At 34.5% G+C, this 27,225-nt stretch overlaps 1 protein-coding gene across 5 annotated transcripts in view; it reads left to right on the top strand.

Annotated features, from left to right (window-relative positions):
- The window catches only part of SPATA5 (spermatogenesis associated 5), a 362,021-nt gene that overhangs the window by 34,968 nt on the left and 299,828 nt on the right, over positions 1-27,225 (top strand). For all 5 annotated transcript variants that reach the window (XM_041758978.1, XM_041758977.1, XM_041758979.1 and 2 more), the window contains exon 10: positions 8,547-8,701. In XM_041758978.1, coding sequence (XP_041614912.1) covers positions 8,547-8,701 — 155 coding nt within the window. The remainder of the gene's footprint in view (positions 1-8,546; positions 8,702-27,225) is intronic.

Raw genomic sequence — 27,225 nt, forward strand, 5'->3', positions numbered from 1 at the left:
TTTTCTCACGTTGCTCTGATTCAACTGACCAGAGTTTCAGGGAATAAAACTTTGGCTTCAATTTTTAAAAATTGTATGTTTGTTTTCTATTTCATCAACTTCTTTCTTCATTATTTCCCTCCTACTCTTTTTTTGTTGTTGTTCATTTTATTGTTCATTTTATAAGATGAGCATCTCATTGACTCTCACTCTTCTTTCTTTCCTAATATGTGCATTATGCCTATCTGTTTTTTTGTACAACTTTAGCAGCATCCCACAAATTTTTGTGTTATATTTTCATTATTATTTATTTTTAAAAATTACAGTGTTTGTTGAACTTTTTCTATGACCCATGAGTTATTTGGAAATATATTGACTAATTTCCAAATTTTTATGTATTTTTTGGTATCTCTCTGTTACTGATTTTAATATTAATTCTTACTGTGGTTAGAGAATATATATACTGTCTAATTTCAGTACTTGAGATGTACAGAGAATTGCTTTGTGTCTTAGCATATGTCAGTTTTGATACATCTTCCAGGTACACTTGAAAGCATGGATATTTTACTATTTTAGATATTTTTTCTACATATGCCTAAGTTTGATGCTTCACCAGGAAGGAGCATATAGTTCTACTCACATCTATGATTTATTAAATGCAAAGGATACAAGGTAGAGTCAGCAAAGGGAAAAGGCATATGGGGCAAAGTATGGAGAAAACCTGGTACAAACTTCCAAGAGTCCTTTCCCAGTGGAGTCACATAGGACATGTTTAATTCCTTCAGCAGTGAGTTGAGACAGCACGTATGAAGTGCTGTCTATGAGGATAATTCTTTAGAGACCCACTGCCTAGGGATCTGCACAAGGAATCCATTTTCCCATTATTCAGTTACCAACTGAATAGCCTATGCTTTCTTCATTGAATTGTGATAGATTATCAGAAGTGTGTAATGTATTAAATTTATATGCATATGGATCAGTCTCTGAATTCTGTGTTTCTTTGTGGTCTATTTGGTTTTATAACTGTTACATGCTCTATTTGATACTACTAATTATAGTATATCTTCATATGTGGTAAGATAAATCCTACTTACTTACTTGCATTATTGTTGACTTTGTTATATACAGACCTTTGTTCCTCAATGCTATTTTTAGAGAAAGTTCATTCTGATTTTTTTTAAAGATTTATTTATTTATTTATTTATTATTTATTTATTTATTTATTTATTTATTTATTTATGAGAAACACACACACACACACACACACACACACACAGAGGCAGAGACACAGGCAGAGAGAGAAGCAGGCTCAATGCAGGGACCCTGATGTGGGACTCGATCCCGGGTCTCCAGGATCACACCCTGGGCTGCAGGCAGCGCTAAACCGCTGCACCACCGGGGCTGCCCAAGTTCATTCTGATTTATCAAAAGTATACAATTGGCATTTTGATTGGGATTGCATTTAAAATAAGTAGATTGTTTTGAATAAAATGGACATTTTTATGATATTGTTTTCCCATCCAAGAAACTGGAATGTCACTCTTTGATTCATATTTTTCTCTTTATTAAAATGTCTCTAGAGGTCTTGTATGTTTTGGTTAGGTTAATTCCTAGTTATTTACCACTTTTGTGATTATTGCAAATTTTTTTTTACTATATGAGTAAAAATCATTCTCAATTTAGTGTGGTGAGTTAATAGTTTTTCTGATGAATGTGTTTTTTATTTCTGAGATAAACTCTTTGTGAATATACGGATTTTTTTAATACACTGTTAGATTTAGTTAACTAATGTCTTATTTAGAGCTTTTGCCCCATGCCCATAAGTGAGAAACAATTTTTTCTTGTTCATACTTGGATTTGGGGAGGCACATTACATTATCCTAAAATGTTTGAGTGCTTTTGCTCTCACTTATTAAAAGCCTCAGCCTATATACATAATCAAGAAAGAAAAAGGATAATTCCAAAAACATCTCATCGTATTGTTTTTGTCATGATCCAGTTAGGAGATAGATCCTATACCAGTTACTTTTACAGAGAAAATTTTATATAAAGAATTGATAACCAGTTATAAAATTGTTAACTAGGTAATTGAAAGGAAGGCAGCAACTATAGGAAGGAGCTACCACTCCTAAGGCTGGGAAAACAGGAAAGGTTGAAATTATTAAAACCTAGAAGATGAGCTGTAACTCAGATTCCCTAAGAGGAGTAGTTTGATACTCTGAAGGCTAACTCAGACTTCTGAGAAGGTAGCACTGCTGGGTCTGTGCTGGTGTCCCTGAAGGTTTGGTAGAATGGTGTTCACAGGAATAGCAAACAGACAGGAAGTCCATGGGACAAAAACAGGAAGGAGTTCCTTCTTCCCTCTTCAGTTCTACTGTCCCTAGAGCTTTGCTCTAGCTTTCGCAAAGCCTACCATGTAGCTAAAAAGTAGTTTGCAGTTGAAGCCCCAGTATTACAAAGCTGGGTATAGAAGCATGATTTTCAAGCTGATAGTAAGTAATTTAATAGGTGGTACAATTGAAAACTATATTAGGTAATACATGTAATCCCCCTGTGAGCTACAAAGGACATCATATAGCACATTAAATATTAAGAATAAAATGTTAGTAAAAATTCAGTTTTAAATTTTCTCTAAGATGAAATCATAACAAATATATTTCATTAGGAAATAAGGGTTAAAAATAATTGCATTCAACTCAAGTATTAGGAAAAGATCAACAGAATAAACCCAGAGAGGAAGGAAATTAAAAATATAAGGTTAGATTTAGCAAAATAGAGAACAAAACAATAAAGTTAAAAAATTATTCTTTTCAAAGATTTGTAAGATTATGAAGTCAGAACAATGTCCATTTAAGAGACAGGACTATACATACTATGTTGTTTTTGGTGAAAGAGAAAAGATACAAATGAAATACAGAGAGAAGAAATAACTACAGATCAAATAGAGATTTAAAGAACAAACAAATACTCTTCCTGGATGTTAAAAACTCTCCCTTCAGATGAATAATGTAAAAAAAAAACAAAGAAGAATAAGAATGTGAGATAACTATCTCACTGACTTTCCTATTAATTTCCTGGGAGCCTCATGATTGACTTTACTTGACTCACTGTACTCTGTTAATGTAAATACATGCGTTAACATTTTTGCATAACTACTAAAATAATAGAAAAAGAACAAAACAAAAATCAATCTGAAAGAATGCTAGAAAAGGAGAAGGTAGGGATTAGACTATAGCTATGTTAACATTAGTCCAAGTAATTTTACGGCAAAAATCATTCCTGCTGATAAAAATGAGTACTGCATATTGATAAAATATTCATTGCATTGGGAAGGCATAACTATTTTAAAGGTAGCTGTGAAATGTATAAAGCAAAACTTTATTCAGGAGAAATGAACAGAACAACCATTTTAGTGAGAGATTTTAATTTATCTCTCTCAGTGTTTGAGGATAGAGAGATTTGAGTAACAAAATCAACAAACTTGACCTAACGGTAATATATTTGGAACACTGAAACCAACAATACATGTTGAAGCACACATAGAACGTTTACGAATTTATAATCTAAAAAAATGACAATATAGGCCTTGTTCTCTAACCAAAATTCATTAAGTTAAAAATCAATAAATTAGAAAAATTTTTAGCTTGGAAATTTGGAAACTCTAAATAACTCATTGGTTATAATTTGCAAATGAAAAGCTATTTAGTATGAACAATGCAGATATATCAAAATTTGTGCTAAAGCACTGCTTACAGGAGAATTTATAACCTGAAATTGAAGTTAGAATTGAATATTAGAAGTTAGGAAAGGGTCAAAAATAACATGCCAAGCATTGTCATCAGAAAATAATAATCTCAGAAAACAATTATTTAATACAGATTGGGCAGAAATTAATAGAAAAGAAAGACAATTACAAGAAAGAGGTAGAGTGTTTTGTATGTGCTTCCATAGTAGTAACTGCATGCTCCCTTCCTTGGTACTTCTTCATAGTCATAGTGAGTTCTAGGGTTATCTCAGCCTCTGCTTAGTGTCTTTTGTTGGTCTTATTACTTCGTTGGAAGCTCATCTTGAGTAGATTGTTTACTTTTATTTAAAGAAAAGTTCTTGGTTTTATTGGGGAGGGGAAGCAAAAACTTGCTGGCCTTTTCTAAGTCCCACCTGCTTGCAGTCCTTAAATTACCCAAATTATCTTTCAGGGCACCACTACTCTTATATTTGTTTTTTCTAACGTTATCACTGGTTCTTTAGGTTGCTTTTTTTCTCTGTATTTTGTTTCTTTATATATATTTTTTAGAAATGATAATAGAATATTAACAATGAAAGATATCCAAAGATATAATTGAGTGAGTTGCTAACAAATTATCAATATGATGCCATTTTTTGGTGAAGCTGAACATAAATCTATTTTATTATGGATGCCTGAAGAAAAGTTGGAATGGATGCTCTTTATAATATTAAATGGTTATCTTTGGATGGTAAGATTTTTGGAGAAATTTTACTACTTAGAATTTTAACTAATTAATTTATTTTTAATTAAATTCAGTTAACATATAATGTATTATTAGTTCCAGAGGTAGAGGTCAGTGATCTTGTTTCTTGATAGTGCTTGTTGAAGGCATCCTTAGATATCTAGTGATCTTGGGTGTTTTTCTCATATTTGAAAGTGGAGCTTCTAAAATTGATTAGGTACTCTGAACTATTGGGGCTTGTGAGCTTGTGGTCTTGTAGTGAGTTTTGCATGGGCCATTTCCTTGGGTGAATGAACCCCTGTCAGTATCCTTAGTCTTTCTTCTGGGGCTAGTACCTTTCTAGAAGGATCTTTTAGCTTCAAATGTGGCACATGTATCCTGATTATAAACTCTGGGAGCAGCAGGGAAGAGTAGAGTAGAGGAGGCGAGGTCTCCCTAATCTCTCTATTCAGTACACTTCCCTTGTCTTTAACTGCTTTGCTACCCTCAATTCAGAAACTGTATTACTTAGAGAAGACATCTTTAGATGTAGAGTATAGGAAAAGTCATCTGACTCCATGCAGTTGGAGAGGGGATCTTGACTTTTCTTTTAATCTAACATTTTCCTAACCCCAATTTTTCTTTTTTTTTTTTTTTTCCAGAAGTGATTTGTGCTGTCTAGCTTTGAGCTTTTTTGATTATATGTGGGTGCGGTGAATAGAAGGGGATATATGGCATAAATCTGGTTGCTCTCAGATTTTTTTTCACTGTCTGCTAGTGTGTCAGCTTTCCTCGATCAGTTATATTCGGGTATTACTTGTTCATTTGCCGTCCAGCTTCCAAAAATTTTGTTACTGTTATATTGTTTTCTCTCCTATTTGCCCTTCTAGGTTTATGCTTCCTTAAAAAATCCCTTGGGGCACCTAGGTGGCTCAGTGGTTGAGCATCTGCCTTCAGCTCAGGTCATGATCCCGGGGTGCTGGGATCAAGTCCTGCATCAGGCTCCGTAGAGGGAGCCTGCTTCTCTCTCTGCCTATGTCTCTGCCTGTCTCTCTGAGTCTCTCATGAATAAATAAATAAAATCTTTTAAAAAAAATCCCTATTGTAGTGGGGTTTTAGGAGGGAGCAAAAGTAAGTGCTTGGATTTAATCTACTGTCTTTACTAGCTTGAATGACTTTACTTCAAACCTTTGTTTTTCAGCTCTTGATTGATATGCTTAGTAGTGGCTCACTTTAATCTTTTAATTTAAATATATTTGAGAAATAGTAGGTAAATATATGTTACCTATCATCATTTGGAAATGTTAAGTTGTGCTGTGTTTATCACAGAATCGGTCTTTGTATTTTACTGTTTCTTAACTTGTGAAAACTCCTGTCTTTATTTTTTTGCCTTTTTTGTCTTTGGGAATTACTCCTTTTTTCTTGCTGTCTTCATAGATGTGGAAATTTTTGCCCAACTCTAAATTCTGTAGTTTGCATTTGAAATCACAGATGTTTTACTATTTTTTAGGCTTTTTAAAACCATATATTGTCTTTTTTTCCAGACCTCCTCCTCACATGAAAATAATTGGTCTTTTTTATTGTCAAACCTTATGCTTACATGAATGACATAAATGTGGCAGGAAAATTATTTGACTACTTCCTTTCTTTCAGTTTTTAGTATCTCAATTCTGGTAAGAGTGAGGTATATGTTTTAAATTAAAAATAGTGACCAGTATTGCCAGAGAGCCATTTGAGACATAAAGAAGAGTCAGATTCTTCTAGTTTTTTGATTACTTCCACTTATGTAAGGTTTTGTAGGAATTCCTTAAGTTCTTTTGTATTAATGTGCTGTTTAATACAACACAGCACCTTAATTACTGCAGTTTTATCTATTTAGGTTTCTTTATTATGCTACTATACCATTTAACTAAAACATATGTTGGGGAATGAAACAACCTAATTTAATATTAACTTTTATTTTTGTGTCAAGAGTTGTGAGGTCTGAGCTTTTACCTTGTCTGCAAGCTAGCAAAATTTCCAAGTGCTTGCAGAAGATACAATATTCCTGGGTCATGGGGAGTCTGGCTAGCTCAGTCAGTGGAACATGTGATTCTTGATGTTGGGATTGTGAGTTCAGGTGCCACAGTGGGCATAGGGCCTACTTGAAAGAGAGAGAGAGAGAGAGAGAGAGAGAGAGAAAGAAAGACTTTTTTTTTTTTTTTGAAAGACTACTTTAAATAAATAAATCATCCATCCATCCATCCATCCATCCATCCATCCATCCATCCATCCATCCCTGGGTCACAAAGGATAGAATATCACAACAGAAATAGCCAGAGCAGCATTTGTACCAGTTCCTTGAGCCTCACTTTTCACAGAGTGACATGAGGAAGGCTGGGTGACCTCTGTTTCCAGACAAGACATTGTAAGAGGAGAACCTTGAATTTAAGGAACCTGGATCTTTTGTAACAGACAGTAAGCATATCTGCCTTTTGCTTCGGGGGGTGGGGGGGGTGGGGAGACAATCTATCTTCTTGTGTATAGACATCCTTGAAAATACATCTGAAACAGAGGCAGTTAGTGCTTTTGCTCAAAAGATAAGCAGAAATGTGAGAGATGTAAAGAATTGTCTTTTCAGCGTTTTAGAAGGCAGATAAACCAACTGGGTGTTTGTAAGATGGCTTAAGACATTTTCTGTAGAAAACAATGATTTTTTTTTTTTAACATATATCTTCGATTTCCTCTTGTGTAGCTATTTTTCCAGTTTAGTCTACTATCTCAGAGTCCTCCATGAATATTAAACTCACACTGATAGTTTCGTGGGAAAGATTAGTATAGATCATTTTTCTGAATATCATTGAGGTATTCACTTTTTTTCTTACTTGTCAAAGATACCTCCCTTCTGTTTTGGGAGTTTGTGTATGCTTTCCCTTGTATCACTGCTTCTGTTTCTCTATAAAAGTTCAAATAAATGAGATCAAGTACAATGTTAGTTATGGTATCATTTTAACTTTGTAAAAAATCCTCAGAGGCATACATCTGTGTCTTAGACAAAAGACCTTTAATATGATGGGGCTAGCTGGAGTCTTAGGGCAAATTCAGATATTCAGACTGAATTTCTAAGGGATTTCTGAGACCAGAATTCTTCTAAGTGGACCTTCATCATTCCCTGGAACACAAAAGTCTCAGTTTATTAGGAGACTGAGGCGAAGAGCATATAGATAGGGACTTTGCTGCCTAGAAGTCTTTGTCACAGATCGAAGGGCTCTAAATCTTAGTTGTGCAGGAAGCTTAGCTGTGCAGGGCAACTTACTTGTGAAGGAAAGGGAATTGGAATATTCTGTCGGTGTATATACTGCAAGCAAATAGCAAAAGCAAGTATTTGCATCTGTCCCTTTTCAGGACAGCGTGATCACTTTTAAGTTATTCCTGATTTCTGTAAATTTGATTTGGTTCAACATTTGGCTCCTGCAGTATTTTACTACTCTGATTCCACTGCTCCATCTCTTTGTATTCTTTTTTTAAAACCATCATTTCTTCTTATGCTTTTTGAATGATGGGCTTTCTTAAGATTTTGCCTTCAGCTCTCATTCTTTCATCCCCGGTCTCTTTCTAGCCTCTTTTCATAGGTCTCTCCTCTTCCTATAATATTGGATCTCATGTGTATGCACACAACTCTAAAGTCTGATTCTTTCTTGAGTTCCAGAACCACACTTCCAACTGCCAACTGAATATTTCCTTTAAGATGTTCTTCCAATACCTTACAAAATTTATAACTCTGGGTTGAATGTATTAATATAAAGGGCAAAGGCAGGAAGTATGTTATATTCCCCAGGTTATTTTGATAATTCTTTATAGTCTTTTTTGTGGATGTTGCTTTTTAAGTTTTATTTCATGTTTATAAAGTATCCGTCTTTTCATATTTCATATTAGTTTGTAATATTTTTACTACCCAAACTAAGCATTCAGATTCTTGCCTTCCTCTCCGATATTCTTCAGCACCTCCCTTCATTCCCCAGGTTATATATGTGTGATGCTATAAATGTGTGGTTTGGGTTTATTATTAGTTTTTTGATAATGATTCAGTTTTTATTTATGGGGCAAAAAATAAATCTTGTATTTCTTTCCTCTTTGCAGGTCTTTATGCTTTACGGAGAGTCCTGAATAAACAGCCTAATCTTTCTGATAGCAAGATGGCTGGGTTGGTGAAGATTACTCTGAATGATTTCTTACAGGGGATGAATGACATCAGGCCCAGTGCCATGAGGGAAGTAGCAATTGATGTTCCAAATGTAAGTCATTTGTACTCCTATGCTAGTTACGCTGTTTGAATTGAACTCTGAAAGAAACTGAGACTGCAGGGAAACAACCTGCTTAGGCTAAACTTAAAAAATAAATAAATAAATAAAATTTTTATGGGTGTAATTGGAGATTCAGTGCAGTTGTAAGGAATACTTTAGGGTGATCTTGTGTATTTTTCACTTACTTTCCCCCTCAGTGCTAACATCTTTCAAACAATACTACATCACAAGTGGTATATCCATATTGATATAATCACTGATCTTATTCAGATTTCCACAGCATTACTTGTATGTGTGTGTGTGTGTGTGTTAAGTTTAGTTTTATGCAGTTTTATTACTTATAAAGATTTTCATGCCTATCACCGGAATCAAGATACCAAATATTTCCATCACCACAATGATCCCTTGATTTGCCCCTTCATAACCATACTTACCTTGTTCCTGTACCCATTTCTAAAATTCTGTCGTTTTAGAAATGCTATGTAAATGAAATTACACAGTATGTAACCATTTGGTATTAGTTTTTCCCCATTTAGCATAATTCCCAGGAGATTCATCCAAGTTGTTATGTGCAACAATAGTTTGTTCCTTTCTATTGCTGAGAAGTATGCCATGGTATGGCTATACCATAGTTTGTTTAACCATTCATCTGTTGATGGACATCTGGGCTGGTGTCCAGTTTGGGGCAATTATCAGTAAACCTGTTATGAACATTCATGTGCAGGTATTGTGAAAGTGTAGATTTTTATTTCTCTAGAATAAATGCCCAAGAGTGCAACTGCTGGGTTGTATGTTAATTGCCTATTTAGTTTTATAAGAAAATGTCTACTAGGCTAATTTTAGAATTAAAAAAAATCTTCTAGTTATGATGCCTCCACTATTGATGCTTGGTGTTTCCTCAGGTCCTTTTACATTTTCTTCATCATTGACATGCTTTGCAAAATTCAGAGTCAGATTACCACAGGGACAACACCTTTTATGGATGAATCATCTGCTAGGTTATCATCTGAGTGGGTCTAACATTCTGAAAATAAGTGGCCTTATAGTTTTCTTTGAATATATTAATATTTCTGGAAAATGAATAGTGAAACAAAACATTGACAGCATGGCCTACATTATATTGGGATAGGGTATGGACTGTTAAATTCGGCTTGATCATCAGGAGGTTTATATCTTAGCGTAGCTGGAGGAAAGTTTACAGATTGCTGTCTGATGGTTTTAGGAGAGCTCTGATGGAAGAAGAATTTTGTGACTGTTCTTTCCCTTTGCTTTTATAATATCACTCTATTAGTTTTTCTTTGTTGAGTTAGTCTTACTGTTTCTGAGATACTCCCTTGCAAAAGCTCTAACATTACAGCTGTTTGAAAACTTAGAGCCTTGTTGGAGAGGCAAGCATAATTTTGTGCCCTTTCCCCCATTGAGTGTATATTTGTAGTTCTCTTGGTCATTAATTGTTTTTTAATTGCTGTAAGCTAAAACAAAAAACCCCCCAAAACTTAAAGAGTCTGAAAAGATATTATTAAGTCACTGGAATAGACTCTGTGGAATGATATAGTGGGGAGAAAGAAATCAGTGGATTTGTTTTCATTTTTTTGTTGTTTTGTTTTGCTTTTTTGTTTGTTTTTACTTTTAAAAGTGACTGCTTTTGGAAAATGTGTTTTATGGCCAAATAAGTTTGGGAAATGCTGGTTTAAATAAAATCAGTTGTATTTCTTTATTGTAGACCTTTTCAGTATCAAAAGATACTTATGGAAACTTATTTGGCCATGGACCATGTGAAGCAAATACTTTCTGCATTTTGCAATGCAGTAGATTGCTGAAATGACTGCAGAGTGTTCCCTTCATTGTATGTTTGCCCTTTTTGCACTGCAACTTTGTAGCTCCTACCATAAAAGAGATGAAGTCAAGTTTTCCACCCCCATGTAACTTTCTTTGGCTAATAGAGATCTTAGCAATCATGATGCAATCAGGTTTGAAAGCATTTAGTCTTGCCTTTTCTTGCTGCTCTTTGAAACCCTGAATTAGTTATACTAAGAAAACTGTGCTAGTTTCTTGGAGGATGAGAGACCATGTGGAGCAGAAGTGAGCCCTCTTAGATGAGATCCAACCCTTTTAGCCACCCTTCCAATTGTCAAACATGTGACAGATACCTAAACTATCTCATCCTGATTGACATTTACCTAGACCAAAAGAGCCTTCCAGGAACTGATAGAATTGTTAAAAATAACGAATGTCTTTTCTTTTGAGCCACTAAATTTTATGGTAGTTAGTAAGAGCTTAAGTGGCAAAGATGCTTGCTGACTTCTTATAGAACACAATAGTTTTGTAAATTGAGTTGAGACACCGTAGAGATAGGAACATCTCTAAAGACTAGCTTCTAGTTTAAGGCAACTTTATGTGATTTTAAATTCTTTTTGAAACTTTTAAAAATTCACTAATGAACTTACAGCTTAACTTTGGGGTTTTACCCAACCTCTGTAACATAACATGCTAACTTAGTATGAATAATTTGACAACTGGAATTATAGAATAATGAATGATTGATGTTGAATTAGTAGAAGCTTTTCATTTCTTTGAAATTTATGGTCTAAAGTTTGGACACATTGGTATGAATACTTTCACTTGTAGTATTTGCCTGTATTTTTTTGGTTACTGTCTCATAATAAAATGGGTCAAGTAGACATGTAGTTGCCAAATGCCACATGGGAAAATATCAAAAATTTCAGATGATAGGGTTATAAACCAGCTACACCACCCAAAAAACACTTTAGTGTTTAGAAAAGTTTAGGTTTGCTTCGACATGGATGGAACTGGAGGGTTTTATGCTGAGTGAAATAAGTCAATCGGAGAAGGACAAACATTATATGGTCTCATTCATTTGGGGAATATAAAAAATAGTGAAAGGGAATAAAGGGGAAAGGAGAAAAAATGAGTGGGAAGTATCAGAAAGGGAGACAGAACATGAAAGACTCCTAACTCTGGGAAATGAACTAGGGGTGGTGGAAGGGGAGGTGAGCAGGGGGTGGGGGTGACTGGGTGACAGGCACTGAGGTAGGCACTTGACAGGATGAGCACTGGGTGTTATTCTATACGTTGGCAAATTGAACACCGATAAAAAATAAATTTGTAAAAAAAAAAAAGAAAAGTTTAGGAACTAAAGAGACATACAGCAAATTTTTTAAACTTAAAATCACTGCCAGTAGAGAATGTGTTTAAATACGCATTCTCCACTCTTGGAATTGCTGAACTGATTTATTCATCACAGGAACTGGTACTACAACTACATTTTTAATTGCTCTAATGAAAGATTTTTTTCCTTTATTTTCTTTTGATACAGTATTTACAGTCCATGGACTTGTGCCATTTTCCATTTGGCACTTTATTACTTGGCCTAAGGCCATGGTGTACTGTGATGTTACTCATGAGCTCCAGAATGATTAGCCCTGGTCAAAATCCTTTTTTACATTGCTTTTTATGTTCACTTTAGATTGTAAAAATTTTCCTGAGAAGTCAACATTTCTATAATTGGATTCCTAAACTTTACTCTTCTGCTTTCAGACTATTACAATGACAAAAATATCTCCAAATTATTTCCGCAGAGGTTTACTAGTTACTTTGCTATAGAAAACCTGTTCAAGTAGGTAGTTAATTGTGAACATTTCTTAATAGTAAATTGAGCATTCAACATCTTTTGAGAAGAGATTTCAATGTGTGAAATTAAGACTTCTAAATCACACTTGCCTAGTTATATTTAAGTTTAAAAGAAATGTCTTAAGATGGGAATATTGCCAATTATAATATAATGCATTATTAATTTCAGGAGACCACAAGTGTTAGCCACTTACTTAAATGTAATGTTTCCTTTTTGTGGACTTTCTGAGTTGGTGATTATACCAGTTGGTGTATTAAAAGTCAAATGTATTTTACAATTGATTGGTAATTAAAATCAAATGTATTTCTTTACCACATGAATCTTTAGAATCTTTGACTATGCAAGTATGAATTTTGAAATTTCAAATTTTCACCCAGAAATAACAACTGTTAACATTTTGTTACAGTTCCAATAGATTTTTAAAATTTTTATAGGTTGTTTTTCTGTGCATGTATGTATTTTTATATAGTTAATCTTAGAATATATATAGTTTTATATTTGCTTTTTTTCACTTAAAGTTACATAGTAAACATTTTACTTTAAAATTTCTTAGCAAACATCTTTTTAATGACTGTATAATAGACTGTTATGTGGCTAAACTGTAATTGTTTTATCCTTCCTCCATTCTCAAATATCTAGATTTTTTTCTGTTTTCCTTTAATATGATTATACACATATTTATTTTCAAATATTTACATTTATGATCCTAGAAGTAGAATTACCACACTAAAATATGTGGTTTTAAAGCTTGGAACAAATGTTATTAAGCTTTCCCCACCCCCCTTCCCCAAAAGATTGTTTTAATCTATAATTATGTGATAAAAATTTAAAATTACAAAGAGCTTAATTGAAATCTCATTTTATTTTTATTTTAGTCCTCCTTTATTTGCCACTAGAATCTATTTTCTCGACTAAAAAGATCTTTGTCATTATGAGGAATAATACTGGATAATCTTTAAAGCAAGAGGTAAAAAAAAGAACATGAAAAAGAACTGTTAATTACATATCTTCTTCTTCCTATAAAAATGTTAAATTTTTAGATAAGGAGTGTAAGCTGGATGATTTTTTAAAGGAATTTTAAGTTCCATGAAAGCAGAAATTCTTACTTTTTATTTTTATCCTTTTATTTTTATCCTAGCATATAACAGATATCAAATCAGTATTTGTTCAATGGACAAATGAAAAACTATAATTTTCACAAAAAAGTCAATTTCACATGTATTTAAAGAGTATCGCATCCTTCTGTGCTAAAGTATAATTTAGTCTATTATTACCTTCATGTAAGATTCTTCAGATGCTTCATATTTTATAAAGCAGGTGGTTTCCTTTGTGAATTTTAACTCTTACCGTTTGTTCAGTGAATTTAACAATTTTGGAATAAAGAAAGATATAATAGTGCTAAGCTGTCTATTCTGGAAGCTACACTGTAGTCCTTTATTTTTTCTGTTAAATAAGTTGCTTTCTTGATCTATTGAAAATTCTTTTTATTAAGGTAACCCCTCCCAAAAATATGCTGCTTTTAGTAGTTGTATTTACATATTATCTTTGCAATAAATCATTTAATGTATACTATAGCAATTATTACTGATAAATGGCATTCTTAACCAAATATATACAAGTTGACCACCATCAAGTTTAATTAATTAATGCATCTTAAACCATCCCTTCCCCCCTCCCCAGGGTTTCCCTATTTTTTTTTTTTTTAATGTTGTTTTATGTTGTTTCATTATTTGGAAATAATCCATCTTTATACTTTTGGTATTGCTTTTGGAGTGCAGTTTTCAGAATTTGGACATTTAGTTCAGAATAAACTAAAAGCCAATAAAAAGGGCTCTACTTTCATGTGAACTCACTTTTGTAAAGTGAACTGCAACCAGAGCCTCAAGACTAATTGTATAGTCTCAAACCTCTTTGTAAGCTTGAATCCGGGTTAAATTTAGAGGTTGTCTGCAGTCAGGTTGAGTGTATACCAAATGTCATTAGTTAAATAAACATACTTCATTTACTCCCATTTTAAAAAAGTAGCAAACTTAATTATATGTGAATAATCAAAAGACTCTCTGTTTCACTAATTACATATTCAAAATTTACTAATGTATTTTCATTTGGCATCTTTTCAGATGAGAATAGAGAACATCAGAATGTGACAAGGCAGTTGAATTTCATAGGATGAGCTCATTAGCATTACTTTTCTTGTGCAGAGATTTGAGTTAAATAGTTTAATTGACCATAATTGCATTTCATTCTTCATGTACCCTCAGGATAATTAGAAGGAATTTGAGTTTCTATTCTTTAAAAACAGTACTGTATTCTGTGTGTTCTTTATTTTTTTACAGATTCAAAGGATTGAGGGTTTTGTGATGCTTTACTAAATAACAGATTGCTTTTTTTGGAATAGATATACAACCTGTGGAAATTCTATTAATTCCATATTGGTTCTTGGCAGAGCTTTTGAATTCGGTTTCTTTTGATTTTGCTTCTTGTTGTCTAGACAGAAGAGTGTCTTCTATCACTCCCAAGATCCCAGTCTTCCCTGCCAACTTTTCTTATGCATTTTTATAGTTTTAAGTAATAACAATTGAACAGGAAAGCACATTTGGGAAAGTAGATTACTTTTAACCAGGAAATACTCTGTGCCAAAATCAAGACTGTAGTTTTAACTGTATTAAATATTTTAGAAGTTTAACTCTTTCATTCCACTTTCCTTTTTATACTTTCCTTTTTTCAGGCTTATAGTCTAGAGGAGATATGAGAGAGGTGCAAAAGTTAGTGTAAAGATCAACAGTTTCTGTTCTCAGCTCTGATCCTGGTTAATTGGTGAAATCATACACTCTTCAGATGACAGAAGGAAAACTCTTAATTTGCTGTTTCTGATATGTGTCTTCTTTTAAATTTATAAGTAATGCTGAGATTATCATAGAGGCATATGCTACACTTGTATATTATGGGTGATCAGTACTCAGTACTTGATGAGTGTTTGATAAAAACACAGATTTTCATTTAGTGTAAAGGAACTCACTGGTAGGGTTGATGTGGTTCCTCTGAGACACTACAGGTCTTTGCTTCACCTTGTACTAGTATGGAGTAATTGCACACCCATCTGATCTTGTCCTTTTCCCCGCCCAACACTTTGTTGAGTAATTTTTCCAATAGAAATTTCTGATCTGGCTTAAAAGCCATCAGCATGACTACCTGTTGATCATCTCTAGAATGAAGTCTAAGCACTTTAGCTTGGTATGCATAACCTAGCTCATGCCTCCTTCTTTACTTTCTTCTATTATTCTCTCATGTTGTTGAATCACTCTGTTCTTGCAGATGTGGTCATCTCTGCCTGAAAAGTTGTTTTCTGACTTCTCAGTTACCAGAGATCTTGTAATGTGATCCTTTACACACACACACAAAATACACATAGATCCCTGTGGACCTTTTGTCTTGTTCACATTTGTATCCCCACTGCTTGGCAAATGGTAACAACTAAATAAAAGAAGTTTGGGGGTAGCTTAGAGGCTTGGCGCCACCTTCTGCCTGGGATGTGATCCTGGAGACCCGGGAGTCCCAAGTCAGGCTCCCTGCATGGAGCCTGCTTCTCCCTCTGCCTGTGTCTCTGCCTCTCTCTCTCTCTCTCTCTCTCTGTGTGTCTCTGTCTCTCATGAATAAATAAATAAAATCTTAAAAAAAAATGTTTGGGGGATCCCTGGGTGGTGCAGCGGTTCAGCGCCTGCCTTTGGCCCAGGGCGTGATCCTGGAGACGGGGGATCGAATCCCACATCAGGCTCCCGGTGCATGGAGCCTGCTTCTCCCTCTGCCTGTGTCTCTGCCTCTCTCTCTCTCTGTGACTATCATAAATATATAATAAAAAAATTAAAAAAAAAAAAGTTTGGTAAATGAATATTTTGTGAAGCATTTTGGTTCATAAAGGTTCTTATTTTTCAGAAATAGTTCTTTTACCCTTCCACATAAATATGTTTATTTTTTTGGTAACAACTTCATTGAAATACAATTTATATATTGATTCAGTCATTCGAAGGGTATATTTTGGTGGTCAAGTATATATAAAGGCCATTCCTGCAGTAAGTTTCAGAACATTTTTCTTATTCCCAAAAGAAACCCTATATCCTTTACCCATTATCTCCCATCCTGTCCATCCTCACCAGTCTTAGGCAAACATTTATCTATTTTATATCTATGTATAGTCTCTTTGTGACTGATTTCTTTCACTAGGCATAGAACTTTCAAGGTTCATCCATGCATCATGTATCAGTACTTTATTCCTTTTTATTGCCAAATAATATTCTGTTGTATGGATGTAGCACATTTGATTTATCCATTCATTAGTTGATAGACATTTGGATTGCTTTTGCTTTTTGGCTATTATAATTAAAGTTACATTTGAACATTTGTGTACAAGTTTTTGTTTGAGCGCTTGTTTCAGTTCTTTTGGATCTGGTAGTAGAATTGCTGAGTCATTGGTGACTCTATGTTTAACCTTTTGAGGAACTAACAGTTTTCCAGAGTGACTACACCATCTTCTGTTCTCACCAACAGTGTATGGAATATTGCTTGTTTCTGTATGTCCTCACTAAAACTTATTATTTATCTGTTCAAAAAAAATCATTTATTTATTTATTTATTTATTTACTTACTTTTGACAGAGCAAGCAAGCACAAGCAGGGTGAGTGGCAGAGGGAGAGGGAGAAGCAGGGTCTCCACTGAACCGGGAGCCTGACATGGGGCTCCATCCCAGGACTCTGGGATCATGACTGGTTAAGCAGATGCTCAACCTACTGAGCTATTCAAGTGCCCTATTATCTATGTTTTGATTATAGCTAGCGTAGTGGGTGTGAAATGATAGCTCTTTGTGGTTTTTGATTTGCATTTCTTTAGTGGCTAATGATATTGAGCATCTTTTCATTGGCTTTTTGGCCATTATATCTTCTTTGGAGACATATCTCTTCAGATCCTTTGCCCATTTTTAATTGGGTTGTCTTTTTATTATTGAGTAGTAAGAATTCTTATATTTTCTGGAAGAAGTCCTTTTTCAGATAATGATATTTAATATCAGATATGTATGATTTGCAATATTTTCTCTCATTCAGTGGGCTGCCTCTTTGATTTTCTTGATAGTGACCTTGAAGCAGGAAAGCTAGGTTCTTGTCTGACAGTCAAAGAATGAATCTAACAGACAAAAGGGAGTGAATGAAAGGATAGTTTTATTAAGTGAGTATACAGGAAAAGCTCTCAAGAGTGAGAGGGGTCCCAACAGGGTTGCCACTGGGGGGCTTGTAGGGTTGGTATTTTATTGAAAGCTAACCAGGAAACCTAAATCCTTTTAACATCTCTATTGATATCACCCCTGAATAAGGACTAGTGATAATACCTTCAATGGTTTACTTCCTTTTAAGCTCTGGTCATTCTTTGTTGGTCACAAGTAGCTATCATAACAAGACCCCACCTCGGAGACCTAGGACTGGATGATCTGGCTTGTTTATTTATCTCTGGTTTCCTCACACTTTCACATTTTGGAATTTTGTGAGCCTAATCCTGTGAACCTCTTTCCCTACCTAGCTGTGCCTGCCCCTTGCTCAAGGTTTAAAGCATAAGTTTTTAATTTTGATGAAGTCCAGTGTACCGGTTTTTTCTTTTGTTATATGTACTTCTGTTACCACATTTGAGAAAGCATCTGCCAAATCCGAGGTCATGACGATTTGCCTTATATTTTAAGAGTTTATATTTATATACTTTTAGATTTTACATTTAGGTCTTTGACTAATTTTTTCCCCCAGCTAGGGTTAACCCTGCTCTCTTGTATGTCATCATAGCATTATAGAAACTACAATGATAGCTTGCAGCCATGAGAACCATCTATGGGGAAAGTGTTGTTGTTGTTGTTGTTTTTTACCTGTGTAAAGTATATAACAAAATTTATCATTTTAACCATTTTTAAATGTATAGTTAATATATAGTTTGGTGGCAGTAAGTATACTTACAGTGCTGTGCAGTCATTACTGCCATCGATCTCCAAATCTCCAGAACTTTTTTTTCGCCCAGACTGAAACTCCATACCTATTAAACAACTGTTTATTCCCTCCCTCAGCATTAAATATGATGCTAGCTTTTTTTTCTTAAACTGTTCTTTATTAGGATAAGTTCCTTTTTATTTGCTGAGAGATTTGCTATTTATAGTTTGCTGAGAGGTTTATTTTAAATCCAAAATGGAAGTTGAATTCTGTTGAATGCATTTCAGTATCCTTTTTTTTTTTTTTTAAAAAGATTGTATTTATTTATTCATGAAAGACACACACACAGAGAGAGAGAGAGAGAGAGAGAGAGAGAGAGAAGTAGATACATAGGCAGAGGGAGAAGCAGACTCCATGCAGGGAGCCCAATGCAGAGCTAGATCCTGGGACTCTATCCCGGGACTCCCGGATCACAACCTGAGCCAAAGGCAGAGGCTCAACCACTGAGCCACCTAGGTGTCCTGCATTTTCAGTATCTTTGAAATAATCATAATGTGTTTTTTAGTTTGTCGATATAGTGAATCTCTTTTATTTTCAGTGTTGAATCAGTCTTGTATTTCTGGATGAATTTCACTTGACTGTGATATAGTACCCTTTTTATATAATTGCTGGATTTTATTTGCTAATATTTTGTTGAGAATTTTAGCATACAAGTTGAGAGTTAATGGTCTGTAGATTTTTTTTATGAGATTTTTTGGTCTGGTTTTGGTATTAGGGAAATGCTGGCATTATGAAATGAATTGGAAAGTGTTCTCTCATCATTTATGTGTTGGAAGAAATTGTATAGAATTAGTATTATTTCCTTAAATGTACTCCACTGAAACCATCTGGGCCTAGAATTTTCATTATTTGAAAGATGTAAGTACAATTTAATTTTTTAACAAATATAGGACTATTCAAATTGTTTACTTTTTCTTGAGTGAGTTTTGATAGCTTGTATCTTTTGAGGGATTGGTCCATTTTGTCTTACTAGTTGGATTGATGGAGTTAGTCATTAATAGATTTCTGTTGTTACCATTTTCCTGAAGCTGTTTAGCTGGGTACTTGTCTCACAGAGTGGAAGAATGAATCTCACAGACAAAGAAGAGTGAGTAAAGCCATACAAGTTTATTAGGTGAGGATACAGAAAAAGCTCTCGGGAGGGAGAGGGGTCCCAACAGGGTTGCTAACTTGGACCTCCACTGACAGTCTTTTATTTAGAACTGATCAGGGAGCTTATGGCCTTACTAGTCTTGTGAAGTCTTGGTTTAAGTAAGGACTGGTGATAACATCTTTAATGGCTTACGTCTTTTTTAGGGTCTGATTATTCTTTGTTGGTCAAAGGTGACTGTCAAAAAAAAAAAAAAACCCTCCCCCCTCAACACACACACACCTAGGGCAGAGTAGTCTGGTTTGTTCCCTTATCTCTGATTTCCTGAACCTCAGCATTTTTGGGATTTCTGTGAGTCTGATCACATAGCACCCTACCCATTTCTCCCTATTTACCCCACCTGTCCCTTACTTATTACTGTCTGCGAGATCAGTAATGATGTCCTATCTTTTATTTCTCGTATTGTAATTTTTGTCTTTCCTCTCACCACCCACCATGGTCAGTCTGACTGAAGGTCTGTCAAGTTTATTGCTCTTTTCAAATGATCAGTTTTGTGTTTTATTATTTTTCTGATTTTGATTTCAGTGGTTTCTGCTCTAATCTTTATTTCCTTCTTTTGTTTGCATGAGGCTACATTTTCTCTTCCTTTAGTTTCTTAAAACAGGAGTTGTGGTTAATGATTTAGGTCTTCTTTTCTAATATAAGCATACAGTTACTTTAGCTGCATCCCACATATTTGATATGTTATGTTTTCATTTCCATTTAGTTCACAGTATTTTTAAATTTCCCTAAGACATTTTTGACTTATCACAATCTATCTTCAAGTGATAATATATCATATGTATAGTATAAGAACCTTAAAGCCGTTTATTTGCACTGCTCTCCTCCTGGCCTTTGTGCTGTTGTCATGCATCTTTCTTTTTTTCTTTTCTTTTCTTTTCTTTTCTTTTCTTTTCTTTTCTTTTCTTTCTTTTCTTTTCTTCTTTCTTTTCTTTTCTTTTCTTTTCTTTTCTTTTCTTTTCTTTTCTTTTCTTTTCTTTTCTTTTCTTTCTTTCCTTTCTTCTTTTAAAGATTATATTTATTTATGAGAGAGAGAGAGAAAGAGAGGCAGAGACAGGTCCCCAGGATCACGCCCTGGGCTGAAGGCGGTGCTAAACTGCTGAGCCACCTGGGCTGCCTGCATTTTACTTTCAAATAAGTTGTAAACTCCACAGTACATTGTCATCATTTTGCTCAAAATGGATTTTCTTTTAAAGAGACTTAAATAGTAAGATAATAAGATCTTTATATTTACTCAATTTACCATTTCCAGTCCTCTTTAGTCTTTTGTATGGATTCAGATTTGCATCTGGTATCACTTTTCTTTTTCATAAAGGGCTTACTTAACATTTTCTGTAATGCAGACATGCTGATCATGAATTCTCCCAGTTTTTGTATGTCTGAAAAAGTTTTGTTTGTTTGTTTTAGATAGTTTCATTTTTTAGCTAGATAGAGAAATTAGGTTGATAGTGATCCCCTCTTTTCCAAGTTGCTTTTGCTCTATTTTTCTATCTTGCAGTATTTTTGAAAAGAAATATACTGTCTCCATTTCTTTGTTTTCCATATATGATCTTTTTTCTGTGATTGCTTTTAATATTTCCTCTTTATCACTGGTTTTAAGCAATTCAATTATCATGTGTCTTGGTAGTTTTCTTCATGTTCCCTGTGCTGGTTCAATGATGATCTTGTGTTTGTAGGTCTATAATTTTAATCAAAATTGGGATGAGGGGGAAAGCCCTGGCCATTATTTTTTATATTTAGTTTGTTTCTTGCCTCTTTCTCATATTGGGGACTCAAAATATATATGTACATTTGTCTGCTGGATACTGTCCCAAAGCACAGTAATACTATGTCTATTTTTTAATTTTCTTTTTCTTTTTCTTTTTTTTGTTTGTGCCTGCCAGTTTACTAACCTGCTTTATCTCCCTGAAGTATCTTCTATTAGTATTATCCATTGCATTTTAAAAATGATAGACAGTTTTCTTCTCTAAAATTTTAAAAATGATAGACAGTTTTCTCTAAAATTTTGATTTTATGCTTTTTATGTTTTCTTCTTTTCAACTTAGTGTTTTCAATGTTTCCTTTATTTGAACGTATGGAATACATTTATACTTGTCTAATTTAGTAGACATTTGTCTACTCTATCATCTGTGATTTCTGGATCAGCTTCAATTTATTGATCTTCTTCTTATGGATTGTCTTTTCTTGCTTCCTTGATGCCTGATACTTTTTTATTAAATTCCAGAAATTTTGAATTTTACTTTGTTGGCAGCTGGATAATTTTTGTATTCATAAAAATATTTCTAAAGTTTGTTCTGGGATGTGGTTAAGTTACTTGGAAATAGTTTGATTGTTTGGGGGGGGGGGTCTTGCCTTTAAATTTTCTTAGGTGGGACTGGGGCAGTATTCTGTATATAAGGTTAATTTTTCCCTACTACTGAAGTAAGATCCTTTTCAGTACTCTACCTAATGCCCTGTGAGTTATGAGGTTCCTGTTGAGAGCAAGCACTATTCCTTCTGTTCCTTTTGGGTCTCTGGCCTTTCTCCCACACCTCCCCAGCCTCATTTTTTTTCCCTCACATATGCGCTCTAATAACAGGATATATGAAGGAGATCCTCACCAGATTTCAGGAGTTCTCTCTCTGTGGACTTCTTTTATCTCTAATCCTCTGCTCTGTGATACCTAGCCTCTTTGACTTCTCCATACTCCTACTTTATCTTCTCATCTCAGGGGGACTGTGGGTTCTGCCTGTGTTTCCCCTTCATTACTGTAACCTGTGACCTTTTTCCAGGCTTCCAGTTGAGTATATCAGTTAGTTGGTTTCTTTTCTCCAGGGATTGTTGTCCTTTGTTGCCTGATGGCCAGTGTTCTGAGAGTTGATGCTTCATATATTTTGCAGTTTCTTCAGTTTTTTTTTCTTTTTCAGACAAAAAAGTAAATCTTATCTCTTTTACTTATTGGCCAGAAACAAAGGTGTCTATTTGGCAGTTTTTAAGTGTCCCATATTGAATGACCTACATCCAAGCCACAGGGTGAGATATATTCCAGTGTCCCATATTAAAATTGCATTACAATTTCATGTACTTTTCAGACAAATGCTTTGTAGTTTTTAATGTAGTTTGTTTTTGTTTATTTGATTGATTGTTTGGGTATTAAGAATAAGGGTATTAACCTTCTGGTTTTGACCCAATAGAAAGACCAGTGCTATAAGGTGGAATGGAATATTATGCTACAGTGGGAAAAATAGAAAAAATAGATTGATTAAACTTAATCTGAAAATTAGCAGATGTCTGAGAACTCTACTATAAGCTGAAGGTAAATTTAAAAAATAAGTTTAAAGGCTTGAGATAAAAGTTTTTTTCTGATAACCAGGGCTATAGATGGATATTAAGAAGTAGAAGGGGAGTATGTGAGAATATGAGTTCTAGAGAATTCTAGGAGTTGTATAGTTTAATCATCTGTCTCTCTTTGTTGGGGAGCCCCAAGACCACCGTTAGGCTTCATTCCCTAGGACAACTAACTGGACTCAAAAGCCATTATACTCATGATTATGATTTATTACAGAGAAAGGATACAGATCAGTATCAGCAAAAGGAAAAGATTCATGGGGTGAAGCCAGAGAAATTAGGCACAAGCTTCTAGGTGTCTTCTTGCAATGGAGTCACATGAGAACATAGCTTAATTCCATCTGAAACAAAGTGACACTATGTGTAAAGTGTTATTGACCAGGGAGAATCATCTGAATTTTGGTGTCCAGGGTTTTACTGGAGGTCAGTCATGTAGGGATACATTAGCTCCATGTCTGACTTAGCTACTTAAATTCCAGCCTTTTCCAGAATAAGAACAGATGTTCTTAAATCACTTTGTCAGGGTAAGCTTATCTGGTCAAACTGGTACAGCTTAGCCTAAGGCTTCACCTACAAAAACATTCTTTATCAGGTACAATATTTAAAAGGTCCAGAGATTATCTCCCAGAAGGCTGCCAATGGCAAGTCCTAGAGACTGGCCTTTCTTTTTATTATTTTTATTATTTTTTATTTTTTTAAAGATTTTATTTATTCATGAGAGAAAGAGAGAGAGAGAGAGAGGCAGAGACACAGGGAGAGGGAGAAGCAGGCTCCATGCAGGGAGCCCGACATGGGACTCGATCTTGGGGCTCCAGGATCACAACCTGGGCCGATTGAAGGCGGTGCTAAACCGCTAGGCCACCAGGGCTGCCCAAGACTGGCCTTTCTTTAGAACAGGCAAGGTTTAAGCAACTCAGGTCTTGTGAACTAAACCTTTTTGAACACTATCCCTACTTACTAACTCCATGCTTTATTTGGATTTCATTAGTTTTTTTCTGATGTCCTTTGTGTATTTCAGAATTCCATCTAGGTTATCACGTTACATTTAGTTATCGTGTCTCCTTGGCTTTCTTGGACTTTGAGAGCATTTATTCTTAGCTTGTTTTTGATGCCCTTGATGGTTTTGAGTATACTGTCCGGTCTTTTGTAGAATGTTCCTCAGTTTGAGTTTGGCTGATGCTTTTATTATGGTTAGGCTAGGATATTATGGGTTTTAGAGAAGAACACCACTGAGATGAAATGCCATTTTTATCCCAGCTTAACAAGGACATATTATTAATTTTGAACTTAATTTTCTGATTTAAAAATCCTTCAGCCCCTCATGAATACTTAATGAGATTTTAGGTGGATTGCTGCTCACATGCAAAATTTGTTCTCCATGGTTTTTTAAAATCCGTGTTTAACTGCCTTACTGCTATGCTTTTTCAGTAGTGTCTTGATGTCTAATGTGCACAACTTAGATTTTCCTAGAGATAGCAGAGAAAAGAAGCCAGGAAGGAGAATGATAACTGCTCAAGTCACAGATTAGGGAAGGTAAAATGGGTCTCTTTTATCAGATTACAATCTGGAGTAAAACTCAGGTCCCTCAGTATAATTCTGCCATTGTCTTCCTGTGCATCTCTTCTTTTATATTATTCCATTATTAATGCATTTGTTTAATGTCTGCCTCTTCTTCCAGACAGCTCAATGATGTAGAGACCATGTCAAATTTTCTTTTTCTTTTTCTTTTCTTTTCTTTTCTTTTCTTTTCTTTTCTTTTCTTTTCTTTTCTTTTCTTTTCTTTTCTTTCTTTTCTTTTCTTTTTCCATGTCAATCTTGTTCATTCTTCCTATCTCCTTCTGTGTACCTACCTATATTTCTAGGTAGAGCCTGGCCAGACACTCCAAACATAACAACCTTGCAGTAAAATGAATGTATCAGAGTGAATGAGTGAATAAATGAGTAGTAAGTGAATGAATATTTTATATTAAAACCTCTACCACCTGTACCTATGGAGCCTGACTCTTTTGTTGATACCTGTAACACATGAACCCCCCCATACCTATCAGAAGTTATAAAAGATACACAAATTCCTCCCTAAGATAGTTAAGTTTTGTTCAAGAGTCTACCGCATAGGGTTGCTTAGTTCCTGAGACTTGCTTGACCTGTCTTACTGAACTCAGTACATGCCTAAAATATGTCTCATTTCTCTAGGTAACTTATTCCCCAGAATTGTCTCGTCATATCTTTCAGGCTTGGTTCCCAAGTTGGTTCTATCCTGCTAACCTTTATATCCCTAGTTGTTACATGTAGCACATTCAGCATCCAGGACAAGCTTTAACTGTAAGGTAACATCCTTTGTTCTTTTTCTGAATATTGACTCTTAGTACTGTGCTATAAGAATTATTTTCTGATATCCCCTTTACTCTGTCATGGCTTTCTCCTTATATCTGTTACCTTAACCCAAAACGTCAATAGTAATCTTCTTTCCCCAACATCTTGACTTTCTGGCCTGCATTGGTTATTCTTCCCCATGTGGGAACTTCCTTTCTGGTCTATATCTCACAACACAGAGGGAAATTTTCTTTTATAAGTTTGCTCAGTTTTCTGACATAGAGGGGACCTTCTCCCTTTGCTTCCTATTTCACAAAAATTTGGAGCATCTCTGGCCAGTCTTGACAGGGGAGTGTTTTTCTTTCCATTATGCAAAACTTTTTATTGTCAACCAACCATCAAAGGAGATCAGAGGAAATGTCTTGAATTTATGATTCAACTATTTGGACAGATCTGGGCTACAAAATGTCATGCAAGGCATATGTATAGCCTTTGTACACTTTTACATGTTAGCAACACTTTTTCATTAGATCTGACCACACATGCTGGCTTATCCCTAACTCTCCTATTTTTCCCATCTCACCTCCTACCAGCCCATCCCCCTGCTATTTCTGTCTCCTATGCTGCTTTATTTTTAAATTAATATAAGGGAAATATGTGTCTGCCTATTAATTTATTCCTTTACTAGACATTGAACATCTGTAATACACAAGACACTATCTGTTAAGAAGATCCTGATGATATATAACAAAAGAGCCCTTCTGTTTAACTATTTACTCGTAAACTCCCAAAGAAGACTAATCAGGACAAAACTCATTTAAAAATGTTTACTATTTAAAATATTTTTTTCTGGACCATTTATATTTCTTTAGTATTGAGACATTTTGTCACTATTACCTGTGGTTAATTTAAAATTTACTTGAGAAACTTGTGAACATATGCTTCTTTAGCACTTGGGTTTGGGGAATCAGTCTTTCTCTTTCTTCTGTTCATACATTTTTTCATTTCCTTTATCCATATTCCTTTATCTTTTCCCAGTTCTATGCCAGAGTAAGAATGGCAGGGATTTTCTAAGCAGTTTCCTTAAATATTCAAAGCATTTTTCTCTCTTCACAGTTAAATTATTTAAGGAATTTGGTAAATTAGAAAAAAACATAAAATATTTTAATGAGATAAGATTTTTCTAAGTGAAACTTTATATAATTTTCATGATTTTTTTTTACTTTTAAAATTATTGCTGCTGTTATTATTTTTTTTTTCTTGTTTAAAGTTTCCATTTTTTATGAGATTTTTCCTGGACTTGCTTATCTGGCAAAGGTAGGTTGGATTTTAAAAGCTCTTTTTGGAAATGAGTAACAATGTTTTTAAAAGATTTATTTATTTATTTTAGAGACAGAATGAGTGAGAGACCATGCACACACGATAGGGAGGGTGTAGAGGAAGAGGAGAGAGAGAACCCCAAGCAGACTCCTTGCCAACTGTGGAGCCTGTTGTCAGGTGGGGAGGGGAGGGTAAGGATCAGTCCCACAACCCTGAGATCATGATCTGAGCTGAAATTAAGAGTCGGACACTTAACCAACTGAGCCACCCAAGCACCCTAACTTATTTTTAAGTTGAGTTAAATTATAGAGTTTTATGATCTAAGGGAGGCTTATTTAAATAATAATATGTTATTATGTTATACAAGGTTTATATGTAACCAGCTCTCTGAGGACAGATTATAGTAAACTTATTAAAATATGATCATAAGATAATGATATTTTGGAAATTGAACTCAGGTTTTAATGTAACCATTCAACTACTTATGAAATTTATGCAGTTTGAAATTTGGCTAAAACATTTGCCTTTAAGTTGGTCATACTTTCCATGATATTTGCAATTTGGGGATATATCTGTGATTTTTTTACTTGAATAGTTTATTTCTTCTTTACCTTAATTTTTTTTTCCTTATTAATTAGAAGTTATAGGAGCATCTGTTTCCCTTTAAATGATTTAAAAGTGAGATCCTTAATGTTACTTACTAAAGAACAACAAAATCACCCAGATTAGTGGCAGT

This window comes from Vulpes lagopus, chromosome 6 (genome assembly GCF_018345385.1).
Source record: "Vulpes lagopus strain Blue_001 chromosome 6, ASM1834538v1, whole genome shotgun sequence".
Lineage (NCBI taxonomy): Eukaryota > Metazoa > Chordata > Mammalia > Carnivora > Canidae > Vulpes > Vulpes lagopus.